Source organism: Syngnathus floridae, chromosome 8 (genome assembly GCF_059516105.1).
Source record: "Syngnathus floridae isolate MCC-2025c chromosome 8, RoL_Sflo_1.0, whole genome shotgun sequence".
Taxonomy (NCBI): Eukaryota; Metazoa; Chordata; class Actinopteri; order Syngnathiformes; family Syngnathidae; genus Syngnathus; species Syngnathus floridae.
In genome coordinates, this window is record NC_142420.1 from 5,982,060 (window position 1) to 6,007,823 (window position 25,764).

Consider the following 25,764-nt stretch of genomic DNA (forward strand, 5'->3'; position numbering starts at 1 on the left):
TCTTGTCTTTGTAGTCTACTGAATTGAATATAGATTGAAAAGGTTTTCATTATTATTTACATTTTACACAACATCCAACTTTATTAGTATTGGGGTTTCTATGATCATATAAAAAACTGTTTTATCAAGAGACTGAGGCTTGATCCGTGAAATACCTTCTATAAAGTAAGTGATCAGTGCAACAATTAATGACGCAAAATCAAATTAATTGCCGTGATTATATCTTTTAATTTGAAACCCGAGCTTTTGTTTTGAAATCACACAGGAAGCCTCAATAGTTTGTTTTGACAGATTTTAGTTTCGGTTCCTCCCTCACGGAACCAAACAGAACATAGCAGTTCAGTTTAAACTTCCAGAGTTTCTTTAATTCACTAAATCGTCTGTTTGAAACCCTGAGCATTTTGTATCTTACAACTAAACTGATTGTCACATCGTCCTATTTACGGTATGTTTACCCAACTAAACTGATTGTCACATCGTCGTATTTACAGTCGGCCTACATGTTTTCCCTTTTCCGGGGCATTACGTTGCAAGTAAGAGTTGCTTACTGTCACTGCGTAGTAACACATCAAACTATCCTTATATGTTCTTGTCTCATGCCTGTAAAATATGGTGAATTTGTTCTTGCACTTATTTTAGTTTGCAACGCAAAGGAAATAAATGCATGTCCTTGGGTTGGGTGTTGCCCTGGAGGTGATGTTGTTGTTTAGTATTAACAAATATGGGGATTTTTTTTTATATTATTATTATTATCAGGCTGCCTGTTTTTATTTGAATACTTAATCTCTACAATACTTCAGAGTAAAAAAGGAAAATGTGACCGGTTTTGGACCTATTAACCACGGTCATTCATAAACTTGTCAAATTCCATTTTAACAGCAAAATCTATTTTAAGCATATTTTTGTTAGTTTTTTGATGCAACCAACCCAGGTTCTCAATTAGATCCATAACAACGTGCTTAGCAACAAAAAGGCTTATTATGTTCAGCATCCATGAGGTGACCTGCAGCGATTATGCCATTTATAATAGGCAGAATCACAGGTCAGCCATTCTATGCATAAAAATATCCTTCTTGTTGCAATGCTGTACTTTTGCAGTGATGAAAACCAAGTGGCCAAGCCTATTGACATTGGAGTGTCTTCTTTGTGCAGGCATGGCTGTGTTTGCCAAGTGCTCTGTGCTTATGGACTTGAAAGATTTGCCATTTAAGAAGAGGAGGAGCTTGAAATTGTCCGTGACAGAAAATGGAGGAAGTCTTTGTTTTGTGGTCACCAAACAAGTAAGACAGGTTCAATTTTTTATTCTTCATGATTGCCAAAGTACAGTCTTTGGCGAAATGGTCCACATATTTCATTTTAAAACTCTCCCAATGTCAAAATATAAATGGAAATGAAAAGTTACAATCATTCTGAAAATTGGTTCTCATCACCCCATAATCCAAAGCAACACGTTGTTTTCAATATTTAAAACAAAAGGGCCATTCTGAAATACACTGAAATATTTTCCTTCATTCACAGTGCTCCTTTGTCGTGGTTGGCAATGTGTCACACCTAAGCTCCAGCAGGCTGCGCAGCATCTGCAAGTTCCAAACGCCGGTGGTGGGGCTGGATTATGTGCACAGTTGTCTGCAGAGTGGCATCCTCCTGCCTTTTGAGGACTTCAAGATAGACATATCCTCCCTTGATGCCTCCTCTCAAACTCTTCCTCTCTACTCAGCTAAACAAAGTCCATTCCATGATGAAGGTAACATTTATTCTGGCAATGAAAAAACAGGGGACAATTTAGTGAGCTCCACAATTACACCTGATTGTTGGAGAATATAAAGTGGGCCAATTGCTCAGCTGTTTTTTTTGTTTGTTTGTTTTTTTGATAAAATGTTGAACCATATTCACCATACAGGTTTTTTGAGAAGAAGCTTGATGAAAGCCATAACATTGTTGAAGTCAAGTTCCACCAGCTGATACGCTTCCATAGGAGATGCAGCTGGTGTGATAAACAATAGCTTATCCTTATCTCATGATGTTCATATTATTATATATTGTCTATTTTATCAGTAAAGTCAGAGCATGTCACTTTTTTCACCCGACTGCTTCCATGAATGGAATTTTATAATAGGAGGGTCTTGAAATTCACCAACCATTACAGCAGCATTAAATAAACAGAGATGATAGGAATAGCTCTGTATTTCCAAGTGTTCCATCTTGGCAAGTTTTCATTGTAGGGGTGACATTGCAACATGTATTTTCAAGTTATACACCCCCACCACCTTTGTTTATTAAAACTAGGCTACCTGGCATGTATCTAGAGCAGGGGTCACCATACTAATTTGATACACACACGTCCGAAACAACAAATTTGCTCAAATTACCTTGAATATTAGTATGCGTTATTATAAATAATTAACAATATTCATTTGCAGACACTGATAAAGTTAGATACCTCATAATAATTAGGAAACAGTAAATAAATGCAGCACTCTTGCAGACTATCACATTGATGAATTCTGATCTAGAATGTTTTATTCTGTATGCCAGGTTTTGATTCCATGTTTTGATTTGAAACCCAACCTTTTTACGTCGTCTATAGTGACGGATATGTTCACACATACTTATTGAACATTTAAAATGGATTAACAGTTGTGTTTAAAGAGCCATCAACTTCAAATTTGGTCAATTATCTTTATCGTGGAGGAGGGTGCTGCTTAAAATTGGATTTTGGGGTGAAAAACAAAGAAATCTGGATCTTTATTACAAAGCCATATCGCCCAGCCCTAGTCTGAAATCAACAGGAGAAAGCCAACTGCAGGATGGAATATATACTACTACTGTATGTGTGTGTAGGTAGGGGGTGGGGGGGGCTGTAAAAGATTTAGGTTTTGCTTGCACAAATCCCACCTTGATATATGCCCACGAGCGGTGCAGATAGAGAGTGCCATAAATATGAGGCGCAGACGTGAGGACTAATGGAAAAACAGCCCATGCAGCATGTGCACTCTCCTCTGTTTACACAGTGCAGACAGATTGAATCTGATCCAACCAACACCCACCCAGTTCGAGCCAAGCGACTCCCGGCTCTTGACGATCACGGCCTTCATTTGCTTGTGGCGCCGACACGAATCAAAGAGTAGTGCTCTCTCTTGGCTGATGTATGGGCCCGTTGATAAAGCCTCTGCGTCGGGCTCACTCGGCTCGACACACACGACTCGGGGTCACGCAAAGGTTTCTTGCAGCAAACCGGAGCCGTAAAAAGATTGTGTGTCAGTTGTGTTAGCTTTTAGCCACTTTTTAAGTGTATTGAAATGAGTGCAGGGTCACTCTTTGTCCAGGCCGCCATAAAGCGGATGTGACTAACATCCTGTGTATGTTTGTGCAATTGCTTTTTGTATTTGCAGTGAGCAGAGCCGTTGTGGAGCCATCCAAGCAGGAAGCCACACCTCCAGATAAGAGTGGAAGCGTCCAGGGCAAGTTCAGGTGTGTTTATCAGGATAGGATTAGGTACAGAAAGCAGCAACAGCATAATTAACCTGTGCACTCGTCACGCCGCTCCTCTTTCCCTTGGGGTCATCCAAGCCACCTTTTATTTTGAAAGTAATTTTCAAAGAGGCTTGTTCGTTTTTAATGAATAATCTCAAAAGTGTGAAGCCACCACATTTTATATGAATGTGCATCGTCCCTCTTTGGCAAGTTCTGCCTGGTGAATAATTCTTTATCGTTGCGCTGCCGATGCATCATGTTTACCTGTAGTTAAAACGAAGTAATGGGAAAAAAAAAAAAAAAATCAACTTCAATATTAAATCGATGTAAACCATTTTTTTGTAAACACATTAGTTCAACTGGTTGACCTCTGAAAACATGGATTAACACTCCCGGGCTATTTGATTAGAAACTAAATACCTCATGCATTTTTTTTTGTCTTTTTATTGATCAACATCTGACTCAGCTTCCACAGCATGTTCCAGCCACTCTTCTTTATATTACGCAACATCTAAAGCACCAGAGAAGACACTTTGGACATGGGAAAAACTCCCAGGAGGGCAAGGAAAAACTCAAAACTACAGCTAGGGGAAATGAGAAACCTTGAGAAGAGACCACACACAATGATGGAGTTGCACAGCTGTGCACATCCTTTTAGAACTTGGACATGGCTGTTTTTTACACACCAGTCACCACCAAAGTGCTTCGTAAACTCCCAAAAAGATTTGAGCTATTCCATCTGGCTTTTTCTGACATTTCTTTTTACCTTACCACAGAAGTTTTTTTTTTTTTTGTTCGTTCTGACTGCTCTTTCAAATTGCTAATAATTCCTTTCACCTTTTCTGAGGCCTCAATTCCAGCTGAAGGAAAAACATCCGCTAAGCCTGACGCTACCACCACCGTGCTTTACTGTTCGTGTGGTGATTTATTTATTTTTTTGGGTTCGGAGCACCAAACTTAACATATTAATTAAAAAAAAATGTGGTGTGCATACTTCTGCAACCTTATTTCAGTTTCCCTCTTGAATCGATTCAGAATACAATTTTATAGACTATACAGTACTCTGAGCACGATGCTTTTGTTTGCAAAATAAATATAACATGTCACGGTTGTTGAGTTACAAAAAGATGTCATTCCCTTGTGCTATAGACGAGCAGGCTTATCATTCTAAAGCTTCTTCCGAATGGATTCCTGAATGACTTCAATGAAAATACAGTAGCTGTACTTATCTTGGCACTTCCGCTGTGGATTTTCTCTAGGATTTACACAGAACGGGATGAAGATCTTCCAGCATATCCGGATGACTTCAATGTGGCCAAGTATTCCATCTTTCATAAGGTGACTGTGAGGCGCCATATCTTTGTGCCTTACTTGTCAGAGGTAATAATGTGCTATAATATACTCGTCTGTGTAGGATGACAGCAGAACTTGGTGTGTGTTGGAACTGCAGAGTGCCAAAGGAAAGAAGAGGCAGCAGTACCGCGTGATTCGCTATTGGAAGGATGTAAGTGAAATAAGTCTTCTCAAAGTGCATTGGTGGTTACGTGTCGTTTGTTTTTGTTCTAACAGCAGACGTTACCAAATGACATGGTGGCGTTCCCGTCGACCTCAGAAGAGGCTGTGGAGGTCTACCAGATTCTGACCGAAACCCTGCTGGCTTCGGGTCTGCGCCTATGGACCGGCATTCCCCCGCAGGATCAGAACCTTGGCTCGGACCCCCTGCAGCAGGTTCTCCACCCTCACCTCGCAACTTAAAAACACAAATATTGGAGCAATTATGAAAACAGTAGCAGCCAATTAGTCTCTAGAGGGCGCCACTGAGACATAAAAGATTATTATACCATAAAACAGCTCAAGCTTCCTCTGTGGATCAGAGGTAATACTGGCAACATTATGAGGCAACATAAAATGTATTGTGAGGGGACACAAACACTGCCCCAAACAAAACTGACTCTGTTACCTAGTTGGATTCCTAGTTGTCATAATGATGCACTTCTTCGCTCTTCTTTTGTGAAGCCCAATAGACACAACCTGAAACCTGGGAACACATAAATGTTTGTACTTCTTCCCACTCACTCACTTTCAACATGTAAACTGTTTTGAACTATATTGATTTTTTTTTTATTCTAAATTTTTAGCTTTAGCTTGTAATGTCTCTGTGTTCAATAAATCCAATCAATCTGTTGATTGATTGGATTTGACATGGCCAAGCTCAAAATTTAGGGTAATTGCAATGACATAAATGTGTATTAATAATATACACTTATTAATAGTAAATAATAAGTGTATATAACCTCCACACACACATGCACACACATTTTTCCCCAAACTTGGGGACATTCAGTAGGTTGACAGCTGCTCTAATGAATTGTTTTTGGTGATGCTTGACCTTGACATTGACGTTGAGGAGCTCACTTTTGGTCAAAGCCCACAAGTAATAAGGTCAGATATCCATTTACAAACCACAGTGGATCACACATCAAATTACAGGGCTTGTTAAAGGCTTTCCTGATCCTCACTTTTGTCATTGTGGCCTCAGATGATGATGTAATTACCAAATGACAGAGCCTTTTATACTCCAAATAGTCCACTGCTTATTGAATAAAAAATGAACACAAAATCATTCATGAAGGTTTTAATGCGTTTATAGACAGTAATAAGTGACTTTGTACAAATTTTCATAGTGGTTGTCGTACTGTGTTAGGTATGTTTAAGCTACTGATTGTTTAAATAGCCTTTAATCGATATGCATCATTGCAATTTTCGGGAAAACAAACTCATCGTCCATAACGATAACCTACTTGTAAAATACTGTAGCGCCAAAAACGTTCATATGCTTCACATTCAGAGGTTGTACCGATCACTCAAGTGCTAAAAGTCTCTTCCTAGGGAGTATGAGTAGGCTTCCCAGGCATAAATGCGTTCATGGCACACTTGAACAGCATTCACACATCAATGGGCTGAGGTGAAAGAGTCTCGCAAATGTCACAGGGTTACTCAACCGTCTGGCAAATCATCTCCGTCACTATTATGCTCTTGATTGATACCAAACTTGTTCAACTGGCAGCTGCTTCTGGAGGAGAAGCTCAACTCCGGAGTCTTGTCACAAGACGTGGGTGTCTTTGTGGAGCTTCTGTGGACCGAGGCCCTGGGTCACCTTGACAACATTCTCCGAGTGCCTGTCAACCAACTCAGCCTTAATGACGTAAGGCTTTCCTGTTTGTTTCTTGCAATTCCCAGAAAAGATGTGTTTTTCCTTGAAAACAATTCAGCCTAGGATGAATTTAACTACCCGGGGAGAAGGCACAAAATGCAAAATCTACACAAATGGTACTCTACATTCAGTCTTCTTGTGCTTCATTCCCGTGTGTGTTATTAGGTGAGCAGAGCTGAGGGATTGTTGATTCAAGCGCAGAGAAATCTGAAGGAACTCAAGGATGGCACAGCGCACTCTCTTCTGCTTCAAGCTTACGACCTGCTCCCGCTAAAATATAAAGACCTAGCTTGCAATCTCAAGGTTATCTCCGAAAAACTGGACCTCTGTCAGGTATGTCAAAACGCACGTGTTCAAAGAAGTATAATAATTATATGAGAGAGACGAGGAAGGGGAGTTTTCACCAGTGTTTTCTGCTGTGCAATTCACATTGCTGCAATAGAGAAGCGTCCATTGTAATTAATATTGCCGGCTTGTAACAAACCACAGCCCAAAGAGGCTTTTGTTTTGCCTTCTCAATTTGGTTGCGCTTTCGTCTGCTTCTGAAGCCTGTCGAAAGCACTTTGATGAACTCACAAAAATACCCTCAAGCTTGTTTCTTTTTCTGCTTTTGAACATTTGAAACGCTGACAGCCTTCAACAGCAAAGAATATACTCGTGTATATTTATATATATAATTTTTTTTTCCATTTACCTATCTTCATCTTAATTAATGTATAATTGTTACATTTTTATATAATTGTCACATATTAAATCTTTATAGTTCAAATTCGCAGGCTGAGCAGTACGCGTAAATTAAACACGCAAGCTCAACTTAAAATAGCTTTATAAATAACCCTAAATATTGTTTTCCTACAACTACCAAGTGTATATTGTATTTAAACACAGGGGAGCAGTGGTAGAAGCATAATTCTCAAGTGACACATAATGAGGATATTTAGCTAAGAACAAAAAAACAAGATGTTGACATTTTTTTGCTGCATTTACTGCTGCAAATATGTTGAGGAAAGTCTATCAGCTTTGCACAGACACATTTTTTGCTTCATTCTTCTTTGCAAAAAAAAAAAAACAAGCTCAAGCTCAGATTGCATGGAAAGCATCTGTGAAATAAATTAAGTCCTTACTAGTTGTGCACAAACAAGTAAGAGCATTTGTAAACATTTATTAGTCATTGAGGTCCACTGATTTGCAGGAAGATTAATCTCCTCCCCAGTCTCAAAACCTTTGCAGCCGCCAACAGGTTTGAGCTCCATCCAGTTTGATTTGACTAAAGCATTTTGTGATGTTCCCCGACATGCCAAATGAAACTTTGTGTGCCTTTCTTTCATCAATGGCTTTCTTCTTAACACTCTTCCATAAATGCCAGATTTGGCCCACACATTCTCCCAGCTGAGCTGTGGATTTCTGTAGATGCTTGACTGAGTCTGTCAGCAGCTTCTCTGGCCAGTACTCTCCTTGATCACTCGATCGCAATTTCTGTACGTCTTGGTAGTTTTGCCGTTGTGCCATATTTCTTACATTTTTGGATGATGGATTGAACAATGCTCCTTGAGATGTTCAAAGCTTGGGATTTAAATTAAATTAAAAAAATATATACTTTTTTTTCAACAATTTTTCCCCAAAAAGTATTTAGATGTAAGATGAGCATGGGGCAGAGCTTCTCAGAACGTGACCAGAATTCTCCTCCCGCCGAGGCGCAACGTGGAAATAAATGACGAGAGGCCATTCTGCTCATTGCATGCTGTTCGAGCATCAAAAAGATTTATGGAGATGCAGTTACTACATACTAATTGAACCAAAATAACGGATATGGTGTTATTTAGAAAGAATTGTATTATGATTGGCAGTTAAGTCATGCATGAGGATGTTCCTGTATTTCCTTTTTTGCGTGTCAAATGACTCGTAAAATTATCTCCCGCTTATACACACACAAGTCTCGTCTCTCTGCGCTCTCAAGACTCAAGAGATTCATTGGTTCTCCTTGTCTAGCTTATTCGAGACATGCTGAACGTGAGTGAGATGACTCTGAGAAGCCCCGCCCCTTCCTGCGTCGGAAAGTTTCGCGCCCTGAGGTGCAGTATTGAAACGGTGGAGCCTGGCTGCCGCGAATATCTCACCGTGTCATCGCTGCTCGATGACAGGTAAGAAAGTACAAATCAAAGATGGATATTTTTACTAATTTATTTTTTTCATCCCCCATGTGGGAATGTTATTTTTGCAAAATATGGCTCAATATAATGTGTCGAGCATGAAAAGAAATACTTTTGGAGATGACAATGATGGTAAGCTTGCGACAGTTTGATCTTGTTTTGGTTCTGATTGGATGGCCAAATTTAATGTGTTGAGGAATTTCAAATTGGCAAACATGCTAAATCCACACAGGAACCTAAATATGAACTCAAGACGGCTGAATCCTCAGGCAGATATGCTAACTAGTCAGCCACCATGCTGCCCATAATGTACCTTCTGGAATTTCGTTTCATGTTATTTATACAATCTATGCGCTTTCAGTGTTATGATAAATGGATGATAAGATATCTTTTTGAGGCGAAGCTTCAATGGTCCTTCTTGTCTGGGCCCCCCAGGGAGTGTAGAAACACAGGTAGAAACTGTGCTGTGCTGTGATTGGCCGGTTTCTTTTGTTCGTCTCGCTCTGCAAAAGGTCAGCTGTGTGAAGCGTGCTGTCATCCGTGCCACCTTAGTGAAGTAAATTTCTTAAACGCACGACACTTTAAGCTTTTCTGACAAACTCAATAAATGATGGATTTGGAATCACACTGGAGTTTCATCTCCACAGGGGCCTTTTCAGCCACAGCTCCAGTGGGTCCGCTTCAGGATTGATTGATCCCAGTAGGCTAATAAAAGCTTACTTTTCAATCATAAGAGTCACTTGCAAAGTAAATGCCTACCTAATTTCCCTTTACCAGGGCTGTGCAGATCCATCAGGTGTTACGTGTCAGCAGAGCCGTGGAGCTCCAGACCTTTCACGGCAAACTTGGCAACGTCAAGTCCCTCCTTCACTCATCCGGCGTCAGCAACTTTGTTGGAATTCTGTCACGGTGAGTTTAAGCATGACAAACACATGTATGAGCATACAGATAATATACACACAACACAGAGATGGCAACTTCCATTATTTGTACATTTTCACCAACGGCATTTTTGTCAAGCTACCAATCTATATGTTTGACCTTCACTCTCTTGTTAGTGGTTTGCTGCTGCCCTGTGTTGGAGTGGAAGATTACGGGATTAAACGAACAGATGCTGGCAGTCTTGGAAATGGTATATACTTCAGCGATAGCATGAGGTCAGTAAGAAAAGGCCTTTGAATGTTCTCACATACTTGTTCTTCAGCACTGGACTGCTGGGCATTGTTCTATCATTTCCCCCTCACAAGCCATCTTCACTACGTGTGTCCTCCTCCATCCAGCACCTGCCTAAAGTACTCAGTACCCAGTGTCACGGACGGCTCTCGGCTGCTGCTGGTGTGTGACGTAGCCCTGGGGCGCTGCCTGGAGCTTCACCAGAGACACCCTACTCTGACTCAGGCCCCTGAGGGACACAACAGCGTGCACGGCATCCGCCGCACAGCCACCACTCACTCGGAGTTTGAGGTAGGGCTGCAATTCGTGATTAAATAGTTAAGTTGGTCTGGTGTCGTTAATAACGTATAGATTTTTGGGTGTTATCGATTTTGTTGTGGAATCTCCAAAGCAGAACATTCAAATTTCCAAACATGATCTGTGTTGTGTTTTTTTTTTTTTATTCAGGTATTTTGTTTTCTTCCCACATCCTGAAAACATGCTTGATAGGTTAAAAGAAGACTCTAAATTGTCCCTATAGGCCTAATTGTGAGTGTGAATGGTTGCCTCTCGAGAGCTCATTGTCAGCTGGTACAGGCTTCAGCTCACCCACGACCTTAGTAAGGATAAGCAGTACAGGAAATTGATGGATGGATATTAATTCCTCCAATAATTAAGGCAGCTAATCTGATCTGGTTGCAGTAAGAAACAATGCATTTCCGCGTTGTCACAATGACATTTAATTAATGTTCGAAAGAAAGTTTAGGGGTCAAATGTGGCTGTGGCTAATTCTGTTCCACTACATGTTCCAGGGTGATGAGTACGTGGTGTACAGTCCAGAGCAGGTCAAGCTGAAATATGTTATCCAGTTCAGCATAGATGGAGACCAACTGAAGTCGTTCAGCCCAGCTGTAGATGTCTCGGCTGAGTCTTGTCTACCCCCTGCTGACTTAGGTGAGAACTGCAGTGCACTCCCATACTTGGTTTTAGTGTAGAAAGAGTCACAATTGGATTTTTTTTCCCCAGAAGTCAGTGGTAGGTCAGCCTTATGTGTGTTCTCTTTAAAGAGTATATCTAAAGGTCTCGTTTCCACAAGATGCCATTCATTGCCAATTCCATTCAAGGCGACAACGCTGTAGAAGAAACAAATAAAAATGCAAAAGTGATTTTATGTTGAAGAACCTCAGGGGCCGCGTTCACAGAGCTTCTTATTGTAGCATTGCTCCTAATTGGCACTAAAAATTCCTTCGCCAAGACTTTTCTCTCAGGATCAGTTGGCAAAGTCGCTGAGCACAAGTTTTTTTGTAGAGTAACAACTCCCAAACTGATACAAGACTTAATGGACCATCTTGCCATCCCCACGGCGAGCGTGCATGTCAGTGAGCTGCATAGAATGTATTTATCATTACAAAGGAGTGCAATAGATTAGAATGACTCCTTTTGTGAGCCAATTTGGTTTTTGTAGAGAAAATAGAGGTGTTATTTAAATAAGCTGGCACACTCAGGGGAGGAGATAATGAAATCATGATAATGTGTGTGTCTTTTTCTAAGCGGTCCTTCCTGATGATGATGGCGGTGTTGGAAACGTAAAGAATCCATTGGATGATGTGACTGCAGGATTACTTGACAGTTCAGGGCAGCAGCTTCCTCTGCTGGCTGTACATGTGAAGTGCAAGTTGATGGATTTGCTCTCTCATGTAAGCATTTTTCACAATACGTGGCTTGAGTTGAACGCTTTCAAATGGTAGCAGCCTGGAAGACAGATATTTTATTTCTTTTTTTGGGGTAGGTCATCATCTTTCAAAGGTACACTAATCAGAGCAACGTGCCCATTGAAGCCAAGTACGTCTTCCCTTTGGACGAATACGCGGCCGTGTGTGGTTTTGAAGCCTTCATTAATGGCAAACATGTGGTGGGACAGGTACATATCCTTTTTGCTAAAGAAACAGTATCAAAGCAAGATATTGAGGTTGATACTTTATGTCCTTGGGTGTCAGGTGAAGGAGAAAGAGCAAGCTCGTAAGCAGTACAAGCAGGCTATAGAGAAGGGCCATGGAGCCTACCTCATGGACCAGGACGCCCCAGTAAGCACTCCACACACACATACACACACACAGTCAATAGAGTTGATGTCACCTGCAATGTGGCCTCTACGCCCTTGCTTGCAGGACGTTTTCACCATCAGCGTGGGCAACCTGCCAGCAGGCGCCAGCGTGCTCATTAAAGTGACCTTTGTGTCCGAGCTCATCATGAAGGACGGGAGTGTTTTCTTCTCCCTGCCCGGTAGTGTCGCACCATGGCAGGAAAGTGCTGCGCTCAACCAGACTACGCAGGTAAAATGGGTTTCGCTAGGATTCACACAGAAAAAAATGTATCTTTTTGAATTATTTTCAAAGACCAGGTAATAATTTCAGATTTGGGCAAATTCTGAGGTTTTTGTACTTTCAACAGGTGACATTGGACAAAGTTTGTATAACGGATGACACAGCAAGTACAAGGTTTGTTTTGAAGTAGATGTTGTAGAAGACGACAAAAAAATATATATTGTTCTATGATAAAGAATAAAAATAATTCCCTCGTATATTGAAATACTACAAATAAAATCGTTTTCACGTTTCGAATTGGCTATAAAATGACAGCTTTGCGCGTCACAACCATTTTCTTGATATGATCTCATCAAAGTCATTGGTCTCCCTCAGAGAGTTCAGCCTGGACATGTCCATTGAGATGCCGTATGAGATCAGCAGCCTGCAATGCATTACGCACAAAGTCAGGATCAAGGTTGGTCCCATGTTATTACCTTCATGTATTATTATTGGATCGGAACAAACTACTTTTCACTTCTTTTGAAGGTGCAGCTTCATTAAAAATGTGCAGGTTTTCTTTTGTACTTTTCAGGACACTTTTGATATTTTACATTGTGATCCTCAGTGTTTCATTATCACAATTGTCACATCACGTTGACGTGTTCTGATCATTTTACTCTCTCTCATCACGTTCTAAATACATTTAATTTATCACGATCCCGCAGAGGACCGACTGCAAGGCAGTTGTGAGTTTGCTACCAGGGCAGGTCATGGCTCCAGAAGGATTCCAGCTGTCAGTCACTCTGTCGGAGGTACATCTGCCCAGGATGTGGGTAGAAGAACACCCTGACAAGGACAGCCAGGTTTGACAGCTCACTGTCTGTCTGTCAGCCTTGATCCGCTGCTTCGCTCCAGGAATTCTTTTTTGATGACCTCATTGTCTATCCCGCAGGCCTGCATGTTAGTTTTCTACCCTAACTTTGACATCAAACCCACTTCTGGATCAGATGAAGTTGTCATTTTGCTGGACACGTCTGAGTCCATGAGGGGAGAGCCTTTACTCTGGGCCCAGAGGATTGCCCGGCACGTCATCAAAACCCTTAACGGTGATGTTAAAATCAACATCGTTCTTTTTGGCACAGGTCAGTACCACTTCTTTTTTTCTACTCGCCCACCATGGTCATTACTGCTAAGTCTTTCAAACTTTTGAACTAAACAAAACAGTTTCATGGTCTGCACTCTATGGAGAGAAAATAAAAAACATTTTTGTTGTAAATTTGACAGAATCAGTGTTCATTTCAAATTTTCATTTCATATTATTTTATTTTGTTATACTGTCAGATCACACTCAAGCTTTCCTGACACCCCAGCCACTTGATAAAGCTCGACAAGCAGCTGAGAACTTCATACAGGTCGGTCCTGACTGCTGAATTGATCGATAGGATGACTATTCGCTGCCAATGACGACTATGGAAGTCAAAGAGCCATTGTTTTATCAGTGCTGCCCGTGAATGAGTTAAAAAAATAAAAAAATACACTTAGAACATCAACAAAATGATGAACCCTTCTGGGACTCTCTAGTGACTCATAGGATGCAATGTAGATTCACAAAAAGTGACAACTGTGTGCTCTCTCTTGGCATCTCTCCAAGCAGTCCTTCTCACCCGTGGGTGGCAGCACTGAGCTTTGGAGGCCCCTCCAAGCTCTCGCACTGCTGCCTCCATCCCAAGGCACCCGCAATCTTTTCCTGCTGTCCGACGGCCACCTCCAGAACTCCGATGTCACTTTGCAGCTGATCAGGGACAATGTTGAACATAGCCGACTCTTCACCTGTGGCATCAGGTAACCGTTACACAAAAATCGCAGGATAGGTTTACAAGTGGTTTATGGCTAAAACTGCTCTGCGGAGATTACGGTTTTTCTTTTTCCCAATGGGTTATGTTTTTTTCCTTTTTAGCTCTACAGCCAATCGGCACATGCTGAGAACCCTTGCCCAGGCAGGATGCGGAGCCTATGAATTTTTTGATGCCAAAACCAAGCACAAGTGGGCAGAGAAGGTGAGGAAATATATATTTTTACATTTGATTTGCATTTCACGTTTGGGGTTGCGGTGGAAACAAAACCTGGTCTCCATCACAGGTGGAGTGTCAGCTGAGGCGCATGGCATCTCCCGGCTGCAGTTCAGTGTCAGTCAAGTGGCAACAGTTCAACCCGTCGGCACGCCCTCCTGCCCAGGCCCCCAAGCAGCTCCATGCGCTCTTCAACAACTGCCACACGCTGGTCTATGGCTTTGTGCCAAACTGCACACAGGCATGTCACGGTTCACTTCATTCACTCAGGCATCTTTCGTACCATCTATCCTCACAAGGGATGTGGGAGTTCAGTTATTTCTACTTTTATTCATTGAAACATCTTCATAATCTTTATTGGCCAAGTATGTTAAAACACACATAGAATGTGAGGAGGAGACAACACCCGAGTTATTTCCCCAATTTTGCCGCGTCAATATTAACCAAAAGTTCGTCAGTCTGTCATCAAAAAGCTGCCATATTAATTTTCACTGAACGCTCAATGACAGGGCCCCCTTGATGAAGTCCTAAAGTGGGTCGTTGTAGGTCCTTGTAGTGGAGGCAATTTATTGAGCAAATTTCAGTAAAGCAAAGAATGGTGGAACTTGCAGTCTGTCGGCCCTCGCTCTCCTCAGGTCATCCATTTTGTTGGGCAAATTTGATATTTGCCAGGTCAAATCAAATGTTACAAGTCATGTTTGTTAGTTATTACTGATGTGAGTTTGCCTTTTGCAGGCCAGCCTGTTCGGAAACCTGAGCGGCCAGGAGCTAAGAACCATGGTGTCCACCAGTGAGCTGCAGAAGACGAGGGGCACGGTAAGAGGATTCAGCGCTCTGTAAGGTAACGTGACGATGGCGTGGTGCGTAATTGTGCCGTAATGTGTGCGCCTCCAGTTTCTTCACAAGTTGACAGCGAGAGCTCTCATCAGAGATTACGAAGACGGAAGCTTGGATTCCAACCAATCTGAACACGAGGTGACATACAATCGTCCCAATTCTAATGAAGTTGGGATGTTTTGTAAAACTGTCCTTGGGGCATTTTAATGAAAGCACCTCACAGACATTTATTAAGAATTCCTGCATCAGTTTTAAATATGATCTCTGTGTCCTCAGGGGAAGAAAAGCCAGTTAAAGTCCTTCATCATTGACTTAAGCAAAGAGTTCTCCATCCTGTCTCAGTTCACCAGCTTTGTGGCCATTGAAGAAAGGGTCTGTCTGTCCGTCTGTCCATCATTTTATTTTTCTTGTCACTTCGATTGATTCATCCATCGATCACCAAGAAATGATGTCATGATGTTTTGGGGATCTTTCAGGAGCCAGTTGAAGCAGAGGAGGGCTTCACAGACATCCCCAAGTTGTTGGCTGAAGAAGATGTGGACATTCTTCCCTACATCAACTGGATATCTCCTCCTCAGACGTGTAGAGAAGAAGAAGACGAAGATGAGGACAATTCAGGCTACATCCCCTGCTGCGCTCGTTTTCCGCCGTGTACAGAAGAAGAAGAATGGCCGTTAGACTTCCTAGACATGGTATGTCATATGTTGCGTCTTGGTTCTTCATTTTACTTCTGTTCGTTTTATAAGCTGCTTGTCTGTTGTTTCGTGCAGGGTCCAAGTTATGAATCAGACTCAAGTGAGACGTCCGACTCTTCGCCCACGGTGTGGGCGTCCCCCCCCCAGAGTCCCAGTTCACCCCCTACAATTCAAAGGCAAGACAAGCGAGCTACGGCAACACAGTCTAGATTGGAAATGGCGTCATTTGAAATGGACACTATATATTTCCAACGTTCTAGTTATACTAGGTCTGCGTTGCCAGACTCACTTTCTATAACTTTTGATGCTACTCCACCTCCTCCATTAGGCAGCCCATCAGTTGTTACACCACTACGACATTCTCTTGCTCTGCCCCCACCATCTGCACTTGGTCGCTGGTCATTCCCTGCTCCTCCACCTCCACCTGGCCGTTCTCCAGAAGAAAACTACATTCAGAGTTTAGGCTCAGCAGTTCCTCCACCTCCACCACCTGTTGCTTATTCTTTATTTAGTCTATCTGGCCCATCTTTTGTTCCTCGTCCACCAGAACCTGTTGACCAGCCTTCATTTCTTGCTTCTCCATCTGCATTTGTTATTGCATCTCCATTGCCACAACCACCTGGTGGCGTATCATTTGATAGTCCTCCACCTCTACCGCTCCATTCATCAGATGTAAGCCGCATCCGGACTTCACTCTTGTCAGTCTGTCCACCTTCAGCTGGACTTAAACTGATGAACAGGGAAGTTTCCCATTTGTCTCCACCCGCAGCTCTAACCTCTAAGAGCTATCGAAAACCGAGGCGTTCTTTTGAATATGAACCCGGCCGCGCTGCTGGCAGTGCACAGCTCAGTCTACCTGCCAAGCAATTCTCCATGGAAACCGAAGAGGCAGATGAATTGAAAACTGATGGAATAGAGTTAATGGAACCAGAGATGGAGGACTACATTTCTGTCGATTTCAGTCGAGCTGCATCCGCAGATGACACTTATGGTGGCCAACAACAAGTTATTTCACAGCAGCTTAATGAAGTTCTTTGTCGTAAAGTGCCCAAAATGAAATTTCCAGAGCAAAAACGGAGAGTATCAAAGAAGAAAACATTCATATCCCAAGATGAAACGTCAACCCAGTCTGCTGAGAAGAACTTGTCTGCGGTGGGTTTTTCATGTAGGAGCCGAACTGCAAGCAAGGCTGTACTGAACAAGGTGCAACAGGAAGCCAGTTCTAAAGACAGAACTTTGGTTGGTTCAACTATGCCAGGACTCCAACTAGCTCATCAGACCGGCTGGTAAGTTTCTAAACACAACTGCTCTTTTGATTCAGTAACTGGCATTGTGTTTTGTTGTTTTAGTGTGTTTGTGTGTAACCTTTGTGATTTTTTTCATTTTGATTGATCATGGTTTTTTTTTTTTTACTGATGGTTTTAAGAAAGTCCAAAGCGTTTACTCTCACTGTATATCACCATAAAAAAATTTCCCATCTAGACTACTAAATAAAAACGAGATCTAGTTAATAAAGAAAGATCAACATCCACCTGGGAATAAGGTCTGGTCAGAAAATAAAAAAAAAAAAAAAAAAAAAAAAAAGTCAGGCTGCTAATTTAAAGTCAGGCTGCTGATTTAATGGCAACTTTGTTTGACTTATAAATTGTATTTCATCGATCTTCCATTGTAGTTTGCGATCCATTTAACATATTCTAAGTAGATTGAAAATTTAAGCACATTAGTTCATCGACATTAGTGTTGATACTGTGCGTGTTAATCAGATAGTCTATTACAAATTGTATTGCAGGACCATGTTTGGGGACAGAGGGTTTTGTGGGACCACCCCAATTCGTATTTTGAAATGGCCCGAAATCTTCCAGATGCAGACTTCTGTAAGTCAAAAACTGACTTTATATGCATGTTTTTGAAACGTTTTGACCATTTTTGCTGCATGCTTAGTGATTGTTTCATGAGGTACTTCAACAAAATGACTTGAGAATTTTTGTAGCACTAACATGTTTTAAGCCAAGTGGCCCATGAAATATTTTTTGTGTTGCAGGATGGCTACTGGGAGTTGAGCACTGAATTGGGCGAGTGCATCAATATTGATCTCGACGGCTTTGCCAACGTGTTCCTTGAAAGTAAAGGCATCCGCTCACTCGGTGAGATCCACATTTTCCTTGGCGTTTAATGGAGGCTAGTTAGCTAGCTCAATAGCCTTCCTCATAATTCAACACAAATCAAGTTTTGATTGGTGGGATATTTTAGCCCTTTTAATGACTTTTGTTTTCGGTGCGGGCTAGGCGTAAAGGCCCGTGCGGACATTCTGAGGCTCCTGGCGACTCTTCTGGTCCTGCAGCTGATGCGATTGGAGAAGCTTCCAGAAGGCATTTTGCTGCGCACCCTCTTCTGTCTGAAGGATACTCCCGTCAGGTGAAGCTCACACAGTGATCATCTGAATTAAAAAGCTCAAAATTCACCTCTTCAATTCCCTTTTTCAATTTAAAACTCATCTAAGCCCTTTCAGCTTGTTAATGTTGTCCAATCTGTCTTCCTCCATGAACGCAAACCATGTTGAATCAAAATAAAATACTTAGATTTACTTTAAAAAAAAAAAGATCCGTATTTTTGCCAATATTCCAACATGTTATAAAGCAACAAAATCCTACAAAATCATGAGATGATTAATCAACTAAATTAATCGATTATTTAAATAATTATTTAGTCCCTTCAGCCCACTTTTGTGACATCGCCTTGAAATGAGTTGAAAAAAAACGTTTTTTTATCACTGCAAAGCAGACCGGCCCGCTGGCGTGAGGTGAAGAAGGCGGTCGACTGGGCCAGCTGGGCAGACCGCCAGTACCCGTGCATCTGCAGTCGCCTGGAGTTCGGTTTCACGTGGGAGTCGGCTACCCGGCAACTGCTGGGCTACGACAACTTTACCTTCTTCACGCCTCTCGGCGGCCTGGCATTGAGGGACATGTTCAACGCCCCTGCCGCTCTGGTTGTCCGCTGATTCTTGTCAGAACACACTTTTCAAATATTTTGCATCTGCTCTCATGCTCTCACGCAGTTTTCCAAATAAGATACAAAGTGTGCTTGTTTCAAGTGGTTTGTCACTCCCGGTTGAGGTTTACTGTAGAAATTCATTTAGAATCTCTCATTTTAATTTGTTTTACATTTTGTTTGGCTGGCGAATTCTTTTGATGGTTGGATGTAAGATGTTTTCTTGTAATTTTCTCTCCCTTTGCACAAAATATTTTGAGAATGTAATGATTTTTAAGGGATTAAAATTTACATATAAATATTGATTGTAAAATTAAATTGGACCATTTACAGATCATTATTTATTTATTATTTGGGGATTATTTGAGGGTTCATGCTATTTTTTTTTGTGAATTCATAGTTTTTGCTTTCTACTGCCTCTATTCAGCACGTTTGCATATTCATTCTTACATGATTTATATATCTTTCTACATAGGTAGGTAATTAGGACCAATGTTGCGTTTTGTTTAAGATGTCTGTCGTTGAGCAAGGAAAACAAAGATGTGGAGTAACACTTGGTTCTTTATTTGCAAGATCTTGGGTTGTTTAATGGTGGTCAGTGCACAAGGCACTTCAGCAGATGAAACAACAACGTCATACTTCCGGTCAGAAGGCTTTATAGTGTCTGCAAGCAGGATTAAGGAAAAGAAGAAAAGGGAAGGGGGAAATGGAAAAAATATGTCCTTATAACATGTCTGTTCTGTTATCACCTGAATGTTATGTGACTATGTGTCATGGAAAGTTAACTGAGCTCTGTGTGCTATCTATGTCAGTGTTATGATTAAGCAACTCTTTGTATAAATTAATAAGAGTATTTACTCATTGATTAAAATGAGAGTTTATGCATGAACTGATATGAGTATGTACACATTGCTATTGCTCCCTCTTCAACACCAATGTTTAAGAATAATCTTTAAAACTAAAATCACCCTTGACCCTGTATTGTTAATCTGACCTTGCTGCACCAATAAATGCGGACAAAATACAAGCCTTTCCTTTATAATACTGGCTTTTATTTAAGATTAAAGCAAAGTGTTGATGTACAAACTGCGGATAATGTAGTACTTGCTATGAAAACCCGTGGACCCTAATACGACTTTAAACGGACAATGTTATATTTAGTGACGTCTAGTGGTGAACTAATAGAATGCAATGACCTAAATTCAAAGCGCGTGCCTCTCGAAGCGCGCACACTACGGTGCCAGAGATAACATGCGTCGCGAGCTTATCACAATGTCGCCAACAAAGCTGTAGGGGAACTTTAATGAAAAATTATTTTTAGTATTCGGAAGTAATTAAGTGCATTGCGCGATTTTACACACGGTGTATTAATTAATCCGATACAATTGCGATTCGTTATTTTTGTCCCATTTGAGTATCCGGTATAAAAAGATGGCGGTGAGGCACGACAAAATTCTGTAAGTAAGGTTCAACTTCTGCATATTACTAAATTTGGGGGGGTTTGAAATGACTGAAATTTGATGATTCAATGCTGTTTGCCCCCCCAACCGTCACAGTGGGGGGTGGCAGGGGCATTTTGCCACTTACTGAAATTAATTACTTGATTTAGGGCTCTTCCGTATTAACTACATATAGGAAAATAATTCAAAAAGCTTTGCAATCCTTTGTGATCGTGCGTACTGTTGCACTTAAATACTAGTCCTGTAGATGGCAGTATTGTTTAAAATACAGTATTTCCATCCTTCCGTCTGTTTAAATCATCTAATCAATTTTTATCTACGTTACATATTGTTACAATTTAGCTTTGAAAACCTTTAAATGCTGTGTTGTTTTAACAGGTACGAATGAAGTATTTAATTGCTTTTATACAAACTATTCAGTCTCTGGACTGCCTGCACTCTTCATGTGTGCAATGAAACATTCATTTTCTATAAACTTGCCTTCCTCTTTATCTTAGTCACCTTTATCCAAGTTGAGGACAATAAAGCAGACATAGCAGGGTCATGTCACATGCAGCATAATAAAATATTATGCAGCTCTTCCACTCAGATGCTATTCTGTTCAGGCTAACTCATAATAAATAATGCAACGCGATAAAAAACAAAAAAATTTGAAGGTCTAGCAGTTTTCAATAGCATTTATAGTTAACTGCAAACATGGAAGCTGCTTGCTGTAATAATTATGGGTGTTGAACGTGAGCCAATTATCAGAATCATATAACAGCCAGCCTGACAGTCCTATGATGTAATCCCGATGAGGTCACCGAAGCCAGATTAAATGACGTCATAAAGGCTGATGTTTGGTCAATGAAGGCGGTATGTGCATTCATGAAGGCTGTGTTTTGAGTTTTAAAAGCTCACTCCCAGTCATGAAGGCTTATGTTTATAAATCACCATCCACATACAATATTGTCATTTGCATGTCAATAAAATTTGTCACCATGCGAGTACCAGAAAGAATGACCTTAATCAGGCAGGGTAATCGATGTTTAGCACGTTTTAAGACAAGGAGATGGAATCAAACAACATCTCAACGGCAACTCCTGAAAATTCAGATTTACCTACCTCAGATGAAAAAGTGGACTATGTCATGCTGTCTTCTCCAGTTGGGCAAATGTACACAAGTGATCAGGACCAAGGTGTGCGACGAGTAAAGAGCCCCCAAAACTCAAAACACCAGATCCGTTCCACAGCCTCCTCCCCCGTCGTAATACGCTTGGATGATGAACTCCAGGCTGCAATAAAAGGCGCTTCCAAAACCGTGTATGAGGGCATGGTTCAATACGTTGATTTCAAAAGAAATGTAGATGTGGCATCCAAATCCTCAAGAGCATCACCCTACGATGAGCCGAAGAGAGATGTGTCACCGGCCGCCCCTTTTCAGGGGTTATATCCTGAGGATAGTGATTTGGACCTACCAGCCGCTGAAATCATCAAATCATCCCAAGAGGAACACAGTGAAGAACCATTTTCTGTCACCAGGAGAAGCCCCACTGGGCAAGAATTGGATCACAAGGTTGGCACGCCAACAGAAAATGTGTTAGAGGAGCAGTACAGTGAAGCCGGACTATCTTTGGGCTCTACTTATCTGGAGTCAGATGCTCTCGAGGTTGATAATAACTTAGATGAGGAGATGCCATTGAACCCCTTGAGTTCATCAACACGAGAGGAGCCAGATGGGGAGGAATCACAACCAACCTCTGCTTGTCAGTCAGACGCTGAGGAGGTTGATAGAGATGCGGATGAAGAGACTGTATTAACATCTTGGGGTGATGGGAATGCAACACCACCTTCTTACTCCATTAGCCAGGGATTTGATCCCTTTTCTGTTGGCAGTGATGTGGATGAAGAAAAACCATCCATGAGAAGCTCACCAAAAGAGGAGCAATTGGTGGAGAAAACGCCATCCCCAACTTCTTCTTGTCAACTCTCAGATGGTGTAGCGCTTGATAGTAATGTGGAAGAAGAGCAACAATCGAAATCCTTAAGTCTGTCACCTAGGGATGGGGATGCGACAACACCTTCTATCTCTATTGGTCAGGAGTTGGATCTTTTGGATGCTGCCAGTGATGTGGATGAAGAAAACCAGTCAAAATACTTGAGTGTATCACCAAAAGATGAGCACTATGACAAAACACCTCCAACCTCTCCCATGATTGATCAAGAGCCTCCGACTGATGTGAATGACGAGAATCCATCAAAACCTTTGGATCGATCACCCCCAACCTCTCCCATGATTGATCAAGAGCCTCCGACTGATGTGAATGACGAGAATCCATCAAAACCTTTGGATCGATCACCCCCAACCTCTCCCATGATTGATCAAGAGCCTCCGACTGATGTGAATGACGAGAATCCATCAAAACCTTTGGATCGATCACCCCCAACCTCTCCCATGATTGATCAAGAGCCTCCGACTGATGTGAATGATGAGAATCCATCAAAACCTTTGAATCTATCACCTATAGGTGAGCAATATAATGACGCAACATCACCTTCTCCCGCTATTGGTCGAGAGTTTGAACCTCTGGAGGTTGTCTGGGCGGCTGTGGATGAAGAGAGAGTTACAAAATACTTGAGTCTATCACCTATAGCTGAGCAATATAGTGAAGAAGGACTAACCTCTCCCTCAATTAGTCAAAGTTTTGAACATCAGGGGGTTGACAGCGACATAGATGAAGAGAAAGAATCAAAACCCTTGAGTGCATCACCAAAAGATGAGCAATATAGAGAAACCCCACCACCCTCAAACTCAATTAGTCAAAGTTTTGAACATCAGGGGGTTGACAGCGACGTAGACGAAGAGAAAGAATCCAAATCCTTGAGTCCATCACCAAAAGATGAGCAGTATGAAGAAACACTACCACCCTCAAACTCCATTGGTCAGGATCTTCCTGATGTCCTCAGTGATGTGGATGAAGAGAAACCATCAAAATCCTGGAGTCCATCACCACCTGGTGAGCATTCTAGTGATGCAACATCACCCGCTACCTCTATTGGTCGAGATTTTGAACCTCAGGAGGTTGAAAGTGTTGTGGATGAAGAGAAACCATTGAGTGTATCACCAAGAGAGGAACATGATGAGAATGTAACAGCATCTTCTATTTCCACGGATCACGATCATCTGGATGTGGATGTTGATGTTGACTTAGCAGAGCAGAAAAGAGATGGAACTCCACCTTTGAGTTCCACTCAGGAAGTAGCTCTTGCGGAGGTTGATAGTGACTTGGTTGAGGAAAAATCCTCAGAATCATTGAGCCCTTCACAACCAGAGGAGCAGGAAATGGGTGAATCTCCACACCACTTTGTATTTCCAGACCTTGATGCTGAAAAGGAGATTGAGAATGCAGTGTCAAACCCCTTAAACCCATCACCACTGGAGGAGAACAGCAATGGAGGACGTCCTGAAAGCGATCTGGATTCCCACCAAGATTCAACACATGAATTCACAGGACATGGAAGCCACTCTCCAGGACATGGAAGCCACTCTCCAGGACATGGAAGCCACTCTCCAGAGTGTTGCAATGATGCAAATAAACCAGACTCAAGTTCCCCTCTTCAAGACTTACTTCCAGTGGTTGATGATGGTGGTGTCATACTCCCTGAAGACGACCACGAGGATTCAATTCCAGAATCTTTAAAACCAAAGAGCAGCTCTCAATCCTCATCTCCCTCCTTAGCGTGCTTAGATGTCGACATCAGGCCTACCTCCACGCCCATCTGCGAGGCCTCTATCCACGAAGATGACATTATACCAAATGAAGAACTGAGCCCATCTCTATCAATAGAGCAGCTTACGGATCTAGCTGACACGTTTGAGGATTTCAGGAAGGAAAACTTCAATAAGACAAGCCCACATGACGAGATACTTTTAGTACAAGAGCTGTCACGAAGCACAAGTTCTGTATCGCCCGAGTGCATCCAAGATCTCATTCCTGAGGCTACCACCCATCAAGATCTGCACATGGACAAAGATAGCATCAATGAGCAAATCGAGCAAGCACAGTCGTCAAGACATCTACAATTAACATCATTTCCGCAAATTCTAGAGAGGTGCTTGAGTGACGCAATGAAAACGTGCTCCAGCGCCATACTTCAAGCTCTACTCAATCAAGCAACGGAGTACTCGGCCGCTGTGAAAGTAGGGAAAGGGTCAAAACAAATAAAGGACATTCCACAATCTAAAAGTAATGCGACAACTTCGGCAGAACAACAAGCGGATTCACGTTCAAAACATTCGGAACACAAGCGTTGCCAACGAGGAGCCTCCAGAGACATTCGCAGTGAGTATTTCTCCACAATTATTCTCCAACAGTATATTTGACGTTTTGATAAGTTATGTTCATTAGTCATACCAGAAGTGAGGATGAGGAGTGTGAAAATGCCATCTGTTACAGATAAACATCCCGAAAAGTCCACGGCAGTCCCAGATAGTAATCACGATGACGGTGAGATGCTGGCAGACATCTTACCGAAAAGTCAGATTTGCAAAGTTCACCCGATTGTAAACCAAATGGAGGATGACAGTGAACACCCTTGTCCACACTATCTTTTTGAGGTTCCTAAAAATGAAAAGACAAACGAAGCCAATAATGCGCAGGCAACTACCAAAGAAAATGTTACTCGTGAACGCAATAGGAAAAGAGAGCACAAACGTAGGCCCTCAAAGGACTCGACGAGAAGTCGAAAATTAAAAAACAGAGTGGTTCATAGTACGACGCTGGTACCCCAACAACAACTCCCGGTACTAGACTCAACTTGCCGGGAAAAAAAATATTTTCTGAAGGTAAAAAACTTCTTTGCCAGGATGAGGAGGTGCCAAGTGTGTCCCAAGAAATGGAAATTGTAAAGATAAAAACACTAAATTCTCCGTTTTCAAAAAACTTTGTAAATTGATTTGGCGATGGTAAAACAAATAGCATAGCTCTTTTTAGTCATCAATGTCATACATGTTATGATGATCTGGGCCATGAGCACTGACAACAGCAAGAAGGATGGCCGGGGAGGAAGACTAAGAAAAGTCACTCCTTTGCTGGAATATGAAGATGGGCAAGTACAGAGTCAATATTTGCTCCGTAGCATACAAACAAAAAGAAAAACATGATCAGGCTTGGTTTCCCTCTCTCAAGGTGAAAAAAAATGATGATCTGCTAGTTTTCAGTTCCTCAATTTTGACCATTTTTGAGCAGCTGAAAAGGAAAATAAAACGTTCCCCCATCTGCGTACCTTGTTGCGTTTTTTTTTTCTATCCCTTTGCTGCTGCTATTTGATTTTACAGCTATTTGGCTCTAGCTGGTGTTACAAGTTATGATTCTAGTTGCTGGTCAGTCAGGATTTTCACTTCTCACCATTCATCGGCAGCACAGATTTGTCACCAAAA

At 41.7% G+C, this 25,764-nt stretch overlaps 2 protein-coding genes across 10 annotated transcripts; both read left to right on the forward strand.

Annotated features, from left to right (window-relative positions):
• Nucleotides 1–283: 283 nt before the first annotated feature.
• LOC148394181 (protein mono-ADP-ribosyltransferase PARP4-like) lies at nucleotides 284–19,917 on the forward strand. Of its 9 annotated transcripts, XM_088382971.1 has the most exons (36): nucleotides 284–445; nucleotides 1,153–1,280; nucleotides 1,519–1,744; nucleotides 3,393–3,471; nucleotides 4,734–4,812; nucleotides 4,889–4,978; nucleotides 5,044–5,202; nucleotides 6,542–6,679; nucleotides 6,854–7,021; nucleotides 8,678–8,829; nucleotides 9,616–9,747; nucleotides 9,897–9,995; nucleotides 10,119–10,302; nucleotides 10,803–10,944; nucleotides 11,542–11,687; nucleotides 11,780–11,911; nucleotides 11,988–12,074; nucleotides 12,159–12,323; nucleotides 12,442–12,488; nucleotides 12,690–12,771; nucleotides 13,022–13,159; nucleotides 13,249–13,438; nucleotides 13,638–13,708; nucleotides 13,948–14,138; nucleotides 14,254–14,353; nucleotides 14,436–14,606; nucleotides 15,101–15,181; nucleotides 15,260–15,340; nucleotides 15,479–15,574; nucleotides 15,679–15,894; nucleotides 15,973–16,073; nucleotides 17,067–17,183; nucleotides 17,687–17,771; nucleotides 17,939–18,041; nucleotides 18,183–18,312; nucleotides 18,676–19,917. In XM_088382971.1, the coding sequence occupies exons 2-36, from the start codon at nucleotides 1,155–1,157 to the stop codon at nucleotides 18,893–18,895; spliced, it is 4,524 nt and encodes a 1,507-aa protein (XP_088239097.1). In that variant the 5' UTR covers nucleotides 284–445; nucleotides 1,153–1,154; the 3' UTR covers nucleotides 18,896–19,917. The 9 variants fall into 9 exon arrangements, with proteins under 9 accessions (XP_088239097.1, XP_088239092.1, XP_088239091.1 ...); XM_088382966.1 differs by having other exon boundaries at nucleotides 284–533; nucleotides 15,973–17,183; XM_088382965.1 differs by having other exon boundaries at nucleotides 15,973–17,183.
• A 1,139-nt stretch (nucleotides 19,918–21,056) lies between these two features.
• Nucleotides 21,057–25,609, forward strand: LOC148394182 (uncharacterized). Its single transcript, XM_088382975.1, has 2 exons — nucleotides 21,057–24,667; nucleotides 24,782–25,609. The coding sequence occupies exons 1-2, from the start codon at nucleotides 21,397–21,399 to the stop codon at nucleotides 25,231–25,233; spliced, it is 3,723 nt and encodes a 1,240-aa protein (XP_088239101.1). The 5' UTR covers nucleotides 21,057–21,396; the 3' UTR covers nucleotides 25,234–25,609.
• The last annotated feature ends 155 nt before the right edge of the window (nucleotides 25,610–25,764 follow it).

Coding starts and splice junctions, on each gene's coding strand:
- LOC148394181 (XM_088382966.1), top strand. CDS start 1,155: ATGGCTGTGTTTGCCAAGTGCTCTGTGCTTATGGACTTGAAAGATTTG. Junction 10,303..10,802: donor CCACTCACTCGGAGTTTGAG/GTAGGGCTGCAA, acceptor TACATGTTCCAG/GGTGATGAGTACGTGGTGTA. Junction 17,772..17,938: donor TCTTCCAGATGCAGACTTCT/GTAAGTCAAAAA, acceptor TTTGTGTTGCAG/GATGGCTACTGGGAGTTGAG.
- LOC148394182 (XM_088382975.1), top strand. CDS start 21,397: ATGGAATCAAACAACATCTCAACGGCAACTCCTGAAAATTCAGATTTA. Junction 24,668..24,781: donor AGCCTCCAGAGACATTCGCA/GTGAGTATTTCT, acceptor CATCTGTTACAG/ATAAACATCCCGAAAAGTCC.